The 15,882-nt window shown below is 34.1% G+C and overlaps 1 protein-coding gene across 7 annotated transcripts in view; it reads right to left on the reverse strand.

Moving 5' to 3' along the window:
* The window catches only part of LOC308487842 (TLC domain-containing protein 4-like), a 95,210-nt gene that overhangs the window by 36,293 nt on the left and 43,035 nt on the right, over nt 1–15,882 (reverse strand). For 6 of the 7 annotated variants that reach the window (XM_081026614.1, XM_081026612.1, XM_081026616.1 and 3 more), the window contains exons 2-5: nt 9,310–9,475; nt 5,262–5,351; nt 3,487–3,545; nt 1,189–1,283 (exon numbers count right to left, since the gene is read on the reverse strand). In XM_081026614.1, the coding sequence (XP_080882740.1) occupies nt 1,189–1,283; nt 3,487–3,545; nt 5,262–5,351; nt 9,310–9,464 (399 nt within the window). In that variant the 5' untranslated portion in view covers nt 9,465–9,475. Of the gene's footprint in view, nt 1–1,188; nt 1,284–3,486; nt 3,546–5,261; nt 5,352–9,309; nt 9,476–12,059; nt 12,406–15,882 lie in introns of those variants that run through there. The other variant, XM_081026615.1, reaches the window with a different exon arrangement.

A 15,882-nucleotide genomic window follows, 5' to 3' on the forward strand; every position in this document is an offset into this window, starting at 1 on the left:
CAAGTCTGTATTTTATAACTACCTACCTTTACTCTATTAAAATACAAAAAAGACAAAGAAATAAACAGTAGGAAAGGCCAGTAAAAATAGCCTATTGCTTCAGAAAAATAAAATGATTATAGATAACTTTCAGGATACATGAGCACTTATTTATAACATTAAAACCAGCATAGTTTTTAAAACATTTATATTGTGCTATTTAGATTTATGACTTCAAATGAGTGATACAGAGAGATGCTTTGACATATCTGATTTTTGCAGAAATATTGCCAAATACATGTCTTATTCACCAGGTATCTTTGTGTGGGTCAACATAAGAAAAATAGAAGAATATTATTAATACACATTTATATGAATTTTTTTAATCCTCCATATAGTCACAAATGTCCAGTAACATAAGGATTTTAGTAATACCAACTAAGAAAAAAAGGCAGTGATTACATTTAAGTTTTAAAAGACAGAAAACATCAAATGGTATACCATATCTATTACATAAAATTTATACTATCCTTGTTTACATATATCAATTATTTCTAAAAATCTATCTTGGGCTTGTTGGTATATCTAGATTGAAAAATAATTCATTATGAAGCCTAACAAACATGTACGGGATATAAAATTGCTAATTTACAAATGTATAGAAAAAGTAATTTTAGATATAGAATTTAATAGGTAGTACTGCCAGAGATTTGCTGTGAGTACCCTGTGTTAGCCCAGTCATAAAATTCTGATGAAGTCTCTGAGCAAATTTCCACACTGCTCTCACAACACCTAAGTTTAATTATGCATGCACATGGAATTATACATGGAATTGAACAGAAAAATTTTACCTGGATGTACAGGACTCTATACCTAGTTCTGGCTAGACACAGGTTCAATCATAAATGATCTAGAAAGACAAATATCAATAGCTACAGGGTCCTAAAGGTTTTAAGTGAAAATTCAAGAAATTAGGGTCATCTGCCTTTCTCAAAGTTTATGAATTCAAATAGACACACTAAAACAGACACCCAAGTAAAGTTATTACTTTTGTTAACAAATAAGATAGCATATCACAAGAGGGACTCTGAATAAATTTTCAGTTGATCTTGAAAAATTGATAATTTTATGTTTAGATTTATGTCAACCCTTAAGTAATTCCTCCCACTCTTGTCTGCCTGTTAGGCTGTTGTAAAACCCGGCACTTACCAGTATAAAAAAGTAGGCATACAGCGCTGTGCAATGGTGAATTATAAAATATTTGTCACCAATCACTTTCCAATACAAAATGAGAATCAACAAATCTGTAAAAAAGAAATATACGTTAAGTTTTTACACAGGAAGAAAGTTGCATTGTTGTTGTTTTTTTTTTTATGTGTATTTAACTCTCTCTCCTGACAATTTGTCACAGTACACTCTGAGCCCACAGCATTTTGTTTATACCTCAGTTGTCCAATTACCCAGTTTACCATAAAGTATCAGCTTGTTTATAACTGTCTCCCCACTCTACTGTAACTCCTCCAGAATGAGGACCAGTGTGGGCATCTATCACAGTGACTGGCATGTAGCTATGTAATATATTTGTTGAAAGAATAAATGAATAACATGTTTCCAGGGTTTAGTAAAGTGAAAACTTTACTGAATAAAAATAATTTTAAAATAAGTTTAAATTACTGATTTCCATCACTACAATAATTCAAATAGATGTGATGGTCACAGAAAAGGTAAATAATGACCAACTCATTTGTAACACAAATTCAACATAAAGTATTTAAAAATTAACAAAGGACGTGATTAAATATTACTTCAAAATAGCAAAAGCCATCAAGAATAATGACTGTTAAAAAGACACACCAAAGAAAGAGGTCAAGGCATCAATTTTCTTTAAAAGATTCTGAATCTAAACACCATGGTTCAGAAAATAATTTTGTTTAATAAAACAGAAACTTTTCAAAATGTTAACACAACTATTTTCTTTACCCAATAGTTAAACATGAAATTTAGACATGGAAACAAATGGCTATCATGTATGGAAACTAGGGGAAAACTGAGGTTTTATGGGGTCGGAGATTATAAAGTATGGAAATCTTTTATAAAAAATAAAAAGGTACTAATATAAAACTAGATCTAATATAAAACTAGAACTATTTATAAAGAGAAAAGAAATCATCAGATTACAAATTTTAAAGAGAAAATAAATAGCACAAATGTGGAAATCAAGAAAATATAACACTATTAGCAATTAACTGCCTGGTACTCCTGTTAGGTAGATTTTCCCTACACATTTTTGCTGTGTACTTTTTAGTCACCAATTATTATGGTAATGATCTTGTAATATTTTCCAAAGAGAGAATAAATAGAATTCACTTTTCATTCAGCTTAATTTAAGTTTAAGTTTTAAACTTAAACTTAAGCTTAATTTAATTTAAGTTTTAAAAGAGAGAAAACATCAAGTTTAGAAAAGTTCAGAACTCTTATTTTTAAGTGTTTTGGATCTTATCTTATTTTGGGAAACCTTTACCAAGTTTCTTTCCTACAAAATTTCCTGGGTAGTGACGACTCTCTGAATTGACAATGTTCATTAACCAGTGTGTGAGATATATTATAAATTTTGTGTTATCCTTGTCAATGACAGCATTATGTGACAAATGAGCAAATTTTTTTCAATGTGTCTACATGATTCACTCTTCTTTCAATTGGGCCATCAGATAATAGCCTATTCATTATTTCTCTTCAAAATTTATTTCTTCCTTTTAATGAATTACATGTTTTGGTATAATCTAATATTTTAATCACTTCTTGATGGCAGAAAATTTTCGATTGAGTCCATTACCCATCTTTATCAATTTTGCTTCATATTCCATTATTTTTATTTGGATTTTCTTTCAGCTATTTATTAAATTTGAAAATTATAAAATAGGTCTCCCTATATAAATGCCCAAGTAAGAGATCTGTTATTTTTCTCTTATTTTATGAAGACAGTCCAAAATATCTTTTCAAAAAGCAATTTAAATGGCATATGCTCAACTTAACTTCCCCTTTGTCTAGTTGTATCAAAGGCTATTCCAACCGTATCCAACAGAAGAGGAAATGTGACAGGGAAATGTGGAGAAGAGTCTGTGACCTTAACTAATTATGGCTAAAATAGTTTGCTTTTGCAAATTTCACCAAAACAATACAAAACCATGGCCATGGGAACACATTTCAAAGTCAATTGAAGCTTAAACTTCATTAGCTTCACAGTAATTCCACCTGAGAGGCTCGTTAGGCCAAAATGAACCATCGCTATTAAAAACTGTCCAGGCCCCACTCTGCAGCTCTGATCTTCAACAAGAACCAGAGAGCCAACAGGAAAATGTTTCATGTTCTACGATCACAGCAAGCATTTATTCCCACTGCATGGGTCCTAAAAGCTACTTCTCAAATAAATAAACCAAAAGCATAGACTGTATATTCCTTGCATAATTCCACGAATAACTTAGAAACAGTGAACAACATATCACATACCAGAAATGAGGTAGCCTGAAGAAACAGCAATATTCACTTTTACAAGCGATGAATCACCCCTATAAATATTTTTAAAAAAGTATCTTTTTTAGCACATAGGTTATAGATGACAGCTACTTTTTTCTATTGAAATTTAAATATAATCAGAATGCTTTCCATAGATTCTCAAATGGTAAATTGTCATTTGCACAAGGTACTGTGTTAGCTATAATACTTGTACTTCTAATTGCATAAATAATAATTTCTTATATTTATTAGCTAAAAGTTTTAGGAAAATAGTTTTATCAAAAGACAACTTTTTATAAATGTGTTCTCATGTGATTTGTTTCAAATAGAATTCAAATAGAATTCCAGATGCTGATTTTTTTTTTTATTCCTTATTCTGAATCAGAGACTCAAATAACCTCAAGAAATTGTCTAGCCTGCCCCTGATTTGAGGCCATATACTATTATCATCATCACTCTACTGCATACTGGAGGGACTTGCTTGTTTTCATACATCAGTACATGTCAGGGTTGGAGCAAGACTGCTTAATCCTGATGTTTTGACCCCTCCACAAATCAAGATCCTGCACCTTAGCCCTACTAATGCTCTTCACTCCAAGAAACAAATACAAATTATCAGTCCTTTATCATCTGATTTATGATGTGAACTACTGGTGAAATGAACAGAAAACAAAATTGATAACAGCTAAACTACAAATGAAAAGACTCAGCAGAAGTTATATTTTCTTTATAAATTCTGATCTGCAAATATGATCCTGGAAAATTGGACCTGGAACAAATTATGTCATCAAAGAAAATGTAAAAATATCAAAAATTATAATAGGTAAAAGATTGATATGGACAAAAACTGACCAATAAATCAAATCTTTGTTATAAAATTTACTTTCCAAAAGAACTGGTTCTATTAACAATCATGTTAGTAAAATAAGAATATGAAAAGAACAAAGATAAAAATTGTTTGGGTAGATTATATAAAAACTTGGTCAAGGAATTAAATTCACTAAATAGATTCACTTTGAAAAATATCTTCCCAATGAAAATTGATCAATACTGGTATAATTCTAATGGGCTTTATTCCATACTTATGAATGAAAAACATCAAAACATTATTGCAGTCAAACAAAGATGGTCCAAGTCCTGGTTAAATTGCCCCACATCCCCATGCAGCGCTTTCTCAAAACATACCTCATTTCTCAAACTAAGATGAACCCAGGAAATACAGTTTGTAAAATTTCTGCCATTGGAATGACATTTAAATTTTTCAGAAAGCACCGTGTTACAAATTATCCTATTATTGATGAACACAGTTATCATTAGTACTTCAAATTTTATGTAGTACTAAATTCGTCTTACATGGACATCTATAAGACTAATTTTCTTATCTTTGGTATCAAATGATGGGTCAAAATCAAACATAAATTGGAAGACTGAGTCTTAAGTAGATGTTATTCAAGTTGACTATCCTACCTCAATAATAACTTATTTTTGCCAGTGGTTATCATAACTTGGTTTTACTAACACAGTATAAACATTTACTTCATCGTATTTTCCTTGTTTTGGATAACAACAGCAATACTAAGGCAAAACAACCCTTATTATTTGCATTCAAATCTAAAATCATTTTAATGCACCTTGCTGAAATACGTTTATATACAAGCATTTCAATAAATCATACACCATCAATGTTTTCTACTTTAAAGTGATGTTCTTATTAATAATTAATATTAAAATGTAAATCAAATTGAATATATTGGAAAGAAACAGCTTACCAAAGTGGATCAGCAATTGTAGCCTCATCAAACAAAAAAATGTAAAGGCCAAAAACCCCAACCAACAAAGAATGGCATGTAGATCCTACCCTGAAATGAAATGAAATGAAATGAAATGAAATGCACACAAGAATTTCAGATTCTTTGCAATAAACTTTAATTCTGACAAAATGTCTAACATTCTGAAGAAGTTAAATCTGGAAGCATTTAAATACAGGAATATAACACATCTGAGAGTATGTATAATATGAAATTGCCATTTAGAAATCCAAGGGCCACAAGTTTACTTTGGAATTAATAATAAGAAAAATACCCAGGTCTACAATTTCCTGCTAGAAAATTGGTGAATCACTTAATTGGTTTAAAATTCTGAAACAGAAGCATCTCTCATGATGGAGTTGAGCTTTGTGCAAACAGATGGTGACTGGTAAGCCCACCACCCTACACTCTGCTCAGATAGAGCTCCCTCCCCAGCACTATCACTGTGTGATTTGGTTCCTGCTCCAATCAGAAATGACTTCCAAATCTTCGGGCCTCAAGCAACTCCATGTCCTGAATCAGAATTGGAATGGACCATGAAACACACATTCACCTGAATTATTGCACTCGATTCTTGTAACAAATCTATGACAAAGCTAGGGCAACTATTATTAGTGTCTCTTCATCATTAATATAAAAGCACTTCTAAATAGAAAAACTGAGGACCATGAATGTACACAGAAAATCTGTTTTTAAAAGAAATGCTCAAGTGAAAGCAAAAGGTTCACAACATCCAGGTCAAATTTTTCTTTTATGGAAGGAATAAGATTTAGATGAAAAATATCAGTTTCTATGAACATCTCTTGCTAATAATTTAATGACTCAATCAATATCCAAGCTCTGTGATATGACCTAAAGAACGGTATATAGGATACTCTATATTTATTCACACACAAAAAAGTATACAAGTAATGAAGTTTCTTTTCTCTTCATTAGAATAAAGGAATAGCAAATTTCCTCTTTAGAAATTAATGGTGTGTAATGAATTTCTCTCTATAATATGAAACCAAATCTTTAAAAGTGAAATGTATCAACTAATATAAAGTTTGATATTAGAAAATCTTATTGTAACTTGAAATATCAATGCACTTGATCTAATAGATAATGTGGTCCTAAATAGCTGTGTCAAGTTCAATCAAATCATATTTTAAATGATCAAAGATTCACGCTGATATAAAGGCATTGACAACGAATCCTTTGTAATACAAAAAAATCATTTTGAAGTGTGAATAATTAACCCAATTTATCTGGTTTACAAGCCTGGAATTTTCATGCCAAGTAACCCTGTATCCCATTTGAATACATATGGGATAAAACTGCAAGATCCTTTATCTCAAATAGAATACTCCATCTAAATAATGATAATACCAGTTGTGTGTTGCCATTCAAAAATTCTTTGAAAAGAAAAAACATAACCTCTCACAAACCTGTTTCAGTGTTTAATAACCTTACATCAAAAAGTTTCCTTTTGGAAAAAATCTAACTTTTTGTTCCTGATGCTCAGGCCTCAAATTCCCTTCTCTGTTGAGACATTATATGGTTAATGGAAAGAATTACAACCCTCGGTGATGGAAATGGGATATAATTCAAGAGAGAAAAATTAAATATAGTTGGATCAAATTGCTCCCACTACCATGAACAGGAGAAGCAAACACTCTGTGCTTACATACTATTCTGTATTAAAAGTCTATTTGTTTAGCAACTTCTGTTAGTAAAAATTCCATCTTTCGTTCTTTAAAATCAGGTTCCTGACAAAGTGAAATATAGATGCCTTAGTGTCTAAAAAGAAAAACTATGATGCTACCTAAGATAAAATACTTCAATTTTTTTCCAAAAGAGGGTTAAAAAGAAAACGTTTGTGCTTATAAAAAGATAGTGCTTTATTTTTAAGGAAATAATGACCATTTTAGAATAGCAATTTAATCATTCACAAGTAGTATGAGTATTACCAATAAAAACCAGATAGTTCAAACAGACAAAACAGTTCAATTTTGGAAAAGTTGATTTAAAAATTAAGAGTATTTCAACACAATAGGACTTCCTATACCGTAGGAAAGCAAGTAGATATAAGAAAAAAAATTTTAATTATGATATAAATAACACCTATAAATATATGTGTTTTCAGAAAAGGAACCATTAAGTATAGCAATTTCTTACTTATAATTAATTAAACTGCTATCTCTCAGGTATGAATTTTCCAGTGAGTTTTTTCTTCCTGTTATTTTTCTACTAGATGACTTGGACTACTCATTATTCAGAGACCTTCCTGACTGCTAGGAAGAATTATATGTGTTATGCTGATCTGTTTAAAGAATGGAGGCTGGATTTCAAGACAGATATGTGTACTTTGCTCAAAAGCAGCAAGTTTTTTTTCCTTCTTTGCACTCACCACCTCACAGTTTAAGTCCCATTTAAACCCAGCTGATGTGAGAAATAGGAGTAAATTTGAGGGACAGAAAAGGAGAGAGAGAACACTACTTGAATAGCATAATGAATCTTATATAATCCCAGACTCCTTTTTCAAATGGGAACTCAGTTTCCCAAATGGGGATTCCATGCATTACAGAATGGCAGTGATAAGACTAAATAATGCATAGTATTTTTTCGTTTCATCATTTCATTTCATTTTCATCTTTGCTCCTATTTCTCTGTGCCCTCTCTATTTCTTTGGCTTGCAACTCTTCAAGATTCAAATGCCTTTACCTCCTCAAACCACAGTGAAAATAGTTCAAAATTTAGCCACAGAAAATGTATTGCCCCATGTCTCTTCCTTCTCTTTCCCACTAGTCTATCTATCTTCATATTAGAAAGGTTTTTTAAAATAATGTTTAGTACCTTTAATATCCGACATTTGATCTTTGTGCTACTCTTAAGACAAATCATGCCTCTTATTTTTCAAATATACATGGAGAAAGAATTCTCACTTTTTGGATGAAAAGAGCTGTATCATGTATGAACAAGACAAATCAGTGTAAGATGCTGAAGAAAATAACTAAGGTCTTAGTCACAGTCTGAATTATAAAAGTAGACACTTGCAAAACAATTTGCCCCCCCAAAAAAGGGGGGGTTTTCAGGTTAAATATGACCATGCTCAAATAAATACTTAGACTTTGACAGAAGGTCTTTAATTTTAAAAGAAAATTTCAATGAAAACTGATTATAGTAACTTTAGAGACCTGCTGAATTCATTTTATAGTTAACATTAACTTTAAATAATGACAACAAAAAGTATTCCCATAGCTGTTCCAATTCACTGAGGTTTGAAAATGCACAACGATGTCTGGGCACCTGAAAGGCTCTAAAGTCAGTGAGGCAGTCATCAGAGTCATTTTGTGTTTGAAATCCTGTGAGAGATTAAGGAGTTGCAAACACACAAAAATGTGCAAACCAACTAATTAAAAGTATCACAATCTTCTATATCGTTACATGTCTCATTCATTTTCTATTTAAAAAAAAAATCTAAGAAGCAATTTTTACTTTAGGATTGTATAATCAAAAAATAGATTCTGGAAGGCTCTGAATTGTAATGAAAAGTTCATTAAAAGAGAGACACAGATGTGCTAATCATACACCATGTTCTCTGATATGTGGCGTTTAACTGCTCCGGTTGGGCTAAGCCAGCCAACGCTATATATAGGCTCCTCAGAGCCCCAACTAATGTTTACGTCTGTTATCATTTCCAAAGACCATGTGTTTGTTGTCATAAATATTGCAGAGAAGAATGCAAAACAGCACTCTTCCACAGTCAGCTAAAATCTAGTTAACCTTCCCACACTTCCCCAGAAAGTGGAATAACTTTTTCCTACCATCTTTCAATATAAAAGCTTTTAAATTTTTCTTGTGTGAGATTTATATACTTGTCTTTTCTTTCATTGCTAAGGTCAAATAAAAAAATTGATGTTAGATTTTGTAAGGTCCTAAATGAAAAACTTTTGGGAAGTATTTTAAATCATTTAATTTCATAAAACTAGCTTTTTAAAAAAATCAATTACATTTTCATAAGCTTTACCTTGAGTTCCATTCAATCTTCTTTTCGAAGCTGAGACGGTTAAAACCTGGAGAAACTTTTGCTGAAAACCAGTAACTTATAAAGTGGAAAAGAAGCTGAAAAGCGAAAAAGCTGGTAAAAACAGTGCTGATGACCAGTTTGGTATTGGTGTCCATATTTCTTCAATCTGTTAAGAGAAATAAGGGCTATAAATTGCTTTAAATTGCTCATGATAAGCTTAAATTAATTTTTTATATTAAAAGAGTGTGGTTGTATTTTTACTAATTTATTTTAATTTAGCACAAATGTAAGAATACAAAGAAACTATAAGAATTTTGAGCCTGTAGTAATGATTTGTCATATATCTTATATTTGTATTTAAAATAAAAGAGGGAAAAAATCTATTATCTTAAAGATCTCAATGTTATAAATTTCAGGAGACAAATTTAACATCATGCTATTCAAAATGATCTGAGTCTTAGAGTTTAATATTATGAGGGAATTTCAAGTGCTGTAACTGCAGGTATTCTTTTAGTAATATTTTTAATTAAACTAAGGCCAAATTACTTAATTTCTCTATAACTCAACTTCTTCATTTATGAAATGAGAGTTGGTTAGATAATTTCTGACAAACAATTAAGCAATAATAGAACTAACATTATCTGCAATAGCAAAACAAAATAATTACATAATAAAAACTAATTGTACAGTGGAACAAACACTACAATTTAAATCTTAAGGAGAATAATACCATCTTGGAAAATAACCGCACTACTGTTCTGTTACTGTTTAAATCAGTATTTAATTTTAAAACAATATTCTGTAATCACACATATCCTTGGACCAAAACTCCTCCATGGATTTTTATCTCAAAAATAAAAGATTTTTATAAAAGAGCTTCAGGTTTTAAGGATTAGAGTTAGCAAATAGTAATATGCATACATGTACATTCACAGTATGTTTTCTGTCTTATTGAGCTGAACTTTATTTTGCTCCTAAAAATCTTAGGAACATTTAGGCCAAAAAAGGACATTAAAGCATTTGCTCATATCCAGCAAATTCATTTCTATGGCTTCTTCTTTGATAGAGCTAATCCTCAAATGAAAAGGAAATGAATCAATAGACATTTCCAGCTTCCCAATGTGAAAAATAAGGTCACCTACTGAAGCCAATTCACTAGAAAAACAGCCAAGTCACTGGCTGTACAAGCGATACCCTCACTTCATTCCCTTCCAACCAGGATATCATATTAAGAATCAGTCCCTCACAGGGGCCCTTCTGAAAGAATTTATGTGTCTGTAATGAATTCGTTCCTCATTCTTTTTTTTCTGGTGTGTGTGCTCAGCAAAAAATATTGATATTACAATTCTTCTCTGTGAGATTCCATTAACTTTACTGCTCATTTACTTTTTTTCTTAATTTAACATGTGTTTATTGGGCATTAAAATTTTTAGTCTGTGGTCTTTTAGTTTAATATTAACCAAATAATACATAAAAGTAAATTTTGTACATAAATTAAACATCATTATGATTTTCTAAGTGAGATGGAAAAGTGATGTTTTTCTAGGATTGAAGCAAATAGGGGTCAAATAATAGATAGGTTAGATAGATAGATAGATAGATAGATAGATAGATAGATAGATAGATAGATGAGAGAGAGAGAGAGAGAGAGAGAGACAGAGAGAGAGAGACAGAGAGAGAGAAATGAAGCAAGCAAACAAGCAAATAGGGATCTGCAGGCCATGTAGTAGAGAGTCTAACCTTATATACAGGGGGTGCCAAAAAATGTATACAAGTGGACACTTTGGTCAAAGTTGCTCAAGCAGTAGTTTGCCATCATCAGAAGTGTCTGGACAGTGATGGTAACGACTTTGAGAACCTTGTGTAATTGCAGAAGTCAAACGTGACTTGTATTCATCTTCTGTTATCAGTATATATTGAGTATTACAATTCTAATACAGTTTTCCTTTCTTAAAATGTGTATACATTTTTTGGCACCCTCTGTATGGTTAGATAAATAACATGAATAATCTTAAATATGATGACAGTTTGCCCTGGAGGGGTTGGCATGTTTCCTGTGGGTCCTGGAGGGTGGCCGGGCATGAGCTGTTCATTTACTTTTATTAAAATTAAACATATATAATAAAGCATTTATTTTATGAATGGTTGCTAAAAGTTCTGTCATAAAACTCAGTAGGAATCATGCAACATTAACGATTTTATAAATTGTTAATTTAACCAATACATTTAAAAAAGCACACCATTAAAAAATTTATCATTTATTTTAAAAAGCTAGTTTTTATTAAGTCTTTGTTATACTGGATATTTGATGTTTTCAACAGACTTACTGTCAGTTAACTGGAGTCTATCAGGTATATGTTGAGCATTTTCTTTTGCAAAAAAAATGTTCCATTTAAAACTAAAGAGCTCCATAAAGTCAAGTTGTGTCTTCCATTAAAGGCTCAACAGGCAGAAGTTAATTAAATCATTCTACTCCCAGCTTTGCTTCCTATTAAGCAGCTGCTTGCTTCATCGGTCATGCCAAATCAAGTACTATTCTAGGGATATTTTACAAATTTCCTCAGAAAACCCAGGCTTCTGGTAGGTAGCAATTGTCCCTATTCATTCACTGAATCATGCAAGATGGTAAAATAGGTAAAACCAAACAATGATCATGACTCACATAGATTAAGGGCCTTTGAGAGTTTGGTAATTATTAAATACAGGAACACACAGTAAAAGTAGAAAAGTATTAGATTTAGTTTATATACCTCCACATGTGGCTAGTAGTTAGCAGAGACTGGGATACTGTCCCAGAAAGGCTGAGCCAAACTTAAGAGGAAAATATTTCTGTGGCAATTTACAAGGCGAGTGTCCAGACATGAGCCTTCAAAAGAATTAGCCCTTCTTGATTCAAAAGAATTGTGGACACCAAAGAAACTCTTCCAGAGACCTCTTGAATACACCGTTTGTATATCCCCCAAGATTGTTTCCATAGACTTGAATTCAAGCTGGTTTCTTAGTAAAGAAGAACATAAAAAGGTCTGAAGTACACCTCTCCGCCATCAGCTTATGAGACCCCTCCTCCAGCAGGAGGATTCTCCCAGAGGCAGGGCCACCAGAAATAGCACAGCCAGGCTAATTCAGTCTTCCTTCAACCAACAGTACATCCAACATCTGTCACATGTACACCATGAGCCAAGTGCTATGCAGAAATTCAGCATATAAAATGAGGGACGTGCCTGACCACTGCAATGTACACCTGAAGCTGACGCTGAATAATAATGAATGTCAACGATAATTTTATATACAAACACACATACGCAGACACACACACACATAGGATGTGGAGTACAGCATAAGGAATAGTCAGTGGAACTATAACAGCTATATACGACATCAGAGGAGTAGTAGGTTGGGGGAGAAGGGTTATCACTTTTTGAGAGATATAAATGTCTAATGATTACATTGTTTTGTACACCTGAAACTAATAAAAAAAAATAATAAATAAAATAAAATAAAATGAAGGACGTGCTTATGAACTAGTAGCAAAGCAAAGAAACAGATCACCACTATATATAAAGTGGTAAATTCAGGGTGCCAAAGGGCACTCCCTGCTTTCCAGGGAGTAAATACCTAGCAGAGAGGACACGCAAACAATGAGGAGACACTGGCGGTATTCAAGGTGAACCAAGAGGACATCTTTTTGAGCTGAAGCCCGAAGGACTCAGTTCCATCATCTGAGTCTAGAACTACGAACCTGGGAACACAACTATGACTCTCATTTCCCTGTGCTTGTTACTCCCTTGTCAGAACAGGGATTCCTTAGGGAGCATGTCAGAATCACTAATGTCAGTTCCATACACACGCACAACTGTATCCCTTCATGCTCTATAGTTTCAGGTGAGAACTACGCTGTCCTGTTTAGCAGTAAAAGACCTTTAAAAGAGGGAAAAGTCTTGTGTGGTTTGTTGTCTTTAAGGGCAGCAAGAAAGTGAAAAGCTGGGAAGAATGTCCTACTCATGCTTAGCACTCCTTTCCCATCCCTGGTAAGATCCCTTTCCTACTCCCCACATTGACTGCAAACACTCACAACTCTCAAAGCTCCAGTGCCCTCTCCCTTACAATAGAGATTTCTTCCCATTGCATCAAAATATGGAGGCTATCGGGCATGAATGCTCTCAACGTAGCAATGTTGACTACCCCCTGCCACCCTGACCCAGAATCTCTTCTCTGAACACTATGGGCTCTGCCTGGGCATGTGCCACACACCTTCAACACAGCTTCAGTCATATGCAACCGGACCCCACCTCCCCCAGCACATAGTCTGGACAGTCAGCTACCCTCTGGATGGCTCCATATGGGAATCCTGGAGGCCCTACAGGCTCTACATGACCCTAGCCAGTCCTTTCCCCAGGGCTCCATACCACAGAGAATGACACTATCATCCACAACACTTCACCATCTTCCAGTCTAGAACAGCTCAGTCACCCTGGACTCCTTCCCATCCCTCACTCCCACTGCCAAATCCTGGTGGACTGAAGAATCCCAAATGAAGGATAACTTGAATACAAGGAAGTTCTGAAAGTTTCTCATGATAGCCTTATGGATACTACAAAGAAATGTGACTGGATAACAAAATTAGGTAAATCCAGAGCTTGTTGGAAAACTAAAAGCAGCATGTAGATCAATGATCTAAAGTAGACTTCAGAAATATTTCCTGCTGTCCCATAAGGACCTCTGTTTTTGGTCTGCTTCAGTAATATTTTTATAAATATTTATATTTTTACTCAATCTACATATAAAACAGAGCTGGGAAAGATAGGTAGTGTAATAGGTTAACAGAATCAGATTTAAAATTATCTTCATTAGCTGAAATAATGCATCCCAATCAGAAAGATATGATAGGAACAAATTTTTAACAGTCAATATTACACACACACACACACACACACACACACACACACACACACACCACGGGAAACCTTAGTGTGTGGAAGTGTACCTTTGGATCAAGGCACATATCAGTCCCACTTTCCTCTAAATTAATTATATACCAAAGTACCTTTAGAGTACTGTAACTAAGATGGTGATTTTTAGAAACCATACCCTATTGTAACGTTAGCTTGGGAACAAGATTACTTAGAGAGGACTTGAGAGCATTCTTCTAACATCTAAAGATCTGTTATGGAAAAGTGAAAGAGGGAACTTAATTCTGCCTTCCCCAAAATGGCGCAAATGGGCAAAAATTACAGGGAGGAAAGAGTTCAGCTTAATTTAAGGAAGAACCTCCTAAAAATTTACAAGTATCCAGCATCTACCACAGAAGTGGTAAAAGGAACACTAGAAGGGTTGGTCCACACAGGGGGTGGGTGCTGATCTAACATTCAGAGTAAGACTCTGAGATTCTAGGACTGACCTTAATTTTGGCATCTCAAGAGGCAATTTTGTGTCAAATACTACATTTAGCTTCTCAACAGTCTGTCCTTTATGCTTAAAAAAATCAAAATTTCACATGTAAGAAAACATTAAGTACCTATAACATGGTGGGAAGTACACAGGCTTAGTCACAGTCTTGAGTTTGAATCTCAGTTCCACCACTTGCTGGCTGTGTGACATGGGACTAATAAGTTACCTTAACTGAACCCCAGTTTTCTCACCTGCTGAATGGAGATAACAACAGTACAAACATGACATGGTGGTCACAGGGAATAACCTATATAATGTGTTGGGCCCTTAGAACAGTAACTGTCATAAGATGTGCATTCAGTAAGTTTCTGCTTCCACCATCATCCATCTCCAGCAGCACACAGGACACGTGATTTCTGGGTCTGTCATCACTCTAGCCAAGGAGAACAAAATCATTCTCTGGCCACTAGGCCCTAAGCCCCTAACTAATCTCTGTTTACGTTAGCCAACATCCAAATGTCGGCAGCCTCCATGCAGAAATCTATCCTCTACCATCCCTGTCATCATCCCAAGTTCCTTCCCAGTCACTGGACCTAGCCCAGCCCCCCTCCACCTCCAAACCCTTCCACTAGGTCCCCTGGAATTGCTGTGCCACACCCAGTAAACAGTACTGGGCAGGCAGGGGTTCCCTAGTCCTCTCACACTGAAGAGTCAGGAGGTGGTCCTATATCCTCTTTGCTCCTCAGGGTCTCCTTCAGGCCTTACACCTCCATTCCCTCACCCCCAGTAATGTTTTTGCCTTGCTATTGAGTTATACCACCCTCTTCCTCTCCTCACTGGTATCATATTCCAACTTCTCAAACACATCTTCCCACCCAAAGACTTAGACCCTCATTCACTGATGTCCTCAAGCCCTGCCATCATCCTGAGTGATTTCCTACCTATGTAGAAGGCCCAGGTTTCCTTAACAACTCAGTCCTTTTATCTTGATCTGGAACGGCTCCTCTTCCCTGTCATCTCAACCACCCATGGACCTTTACTCACTCGTCATTTTTCTGCCTCCAAAATAACATTTCAAGTATTCCCTTTGTTGACCTTTACTTCAAGTGTGCTCAGTATTACATCATTCTCAAGTCCACTGACCTCTCAGCTTTTCCCCAATTCATTAGCCCTTTCCTCATTTTT

The sequence above is a fragment of the Rhinolophus hipposideros genome, assembly GCF_964194185.1.
Source record: "Rhinolophus hipposideros genome assembly, chromosome: 19".
NCBI lineage: Eukaryota > Metazoa > Chordata > Mammalia > Chiroptera > Rhinolophidae > Rhinolophus > Rhinolophus hipposideros.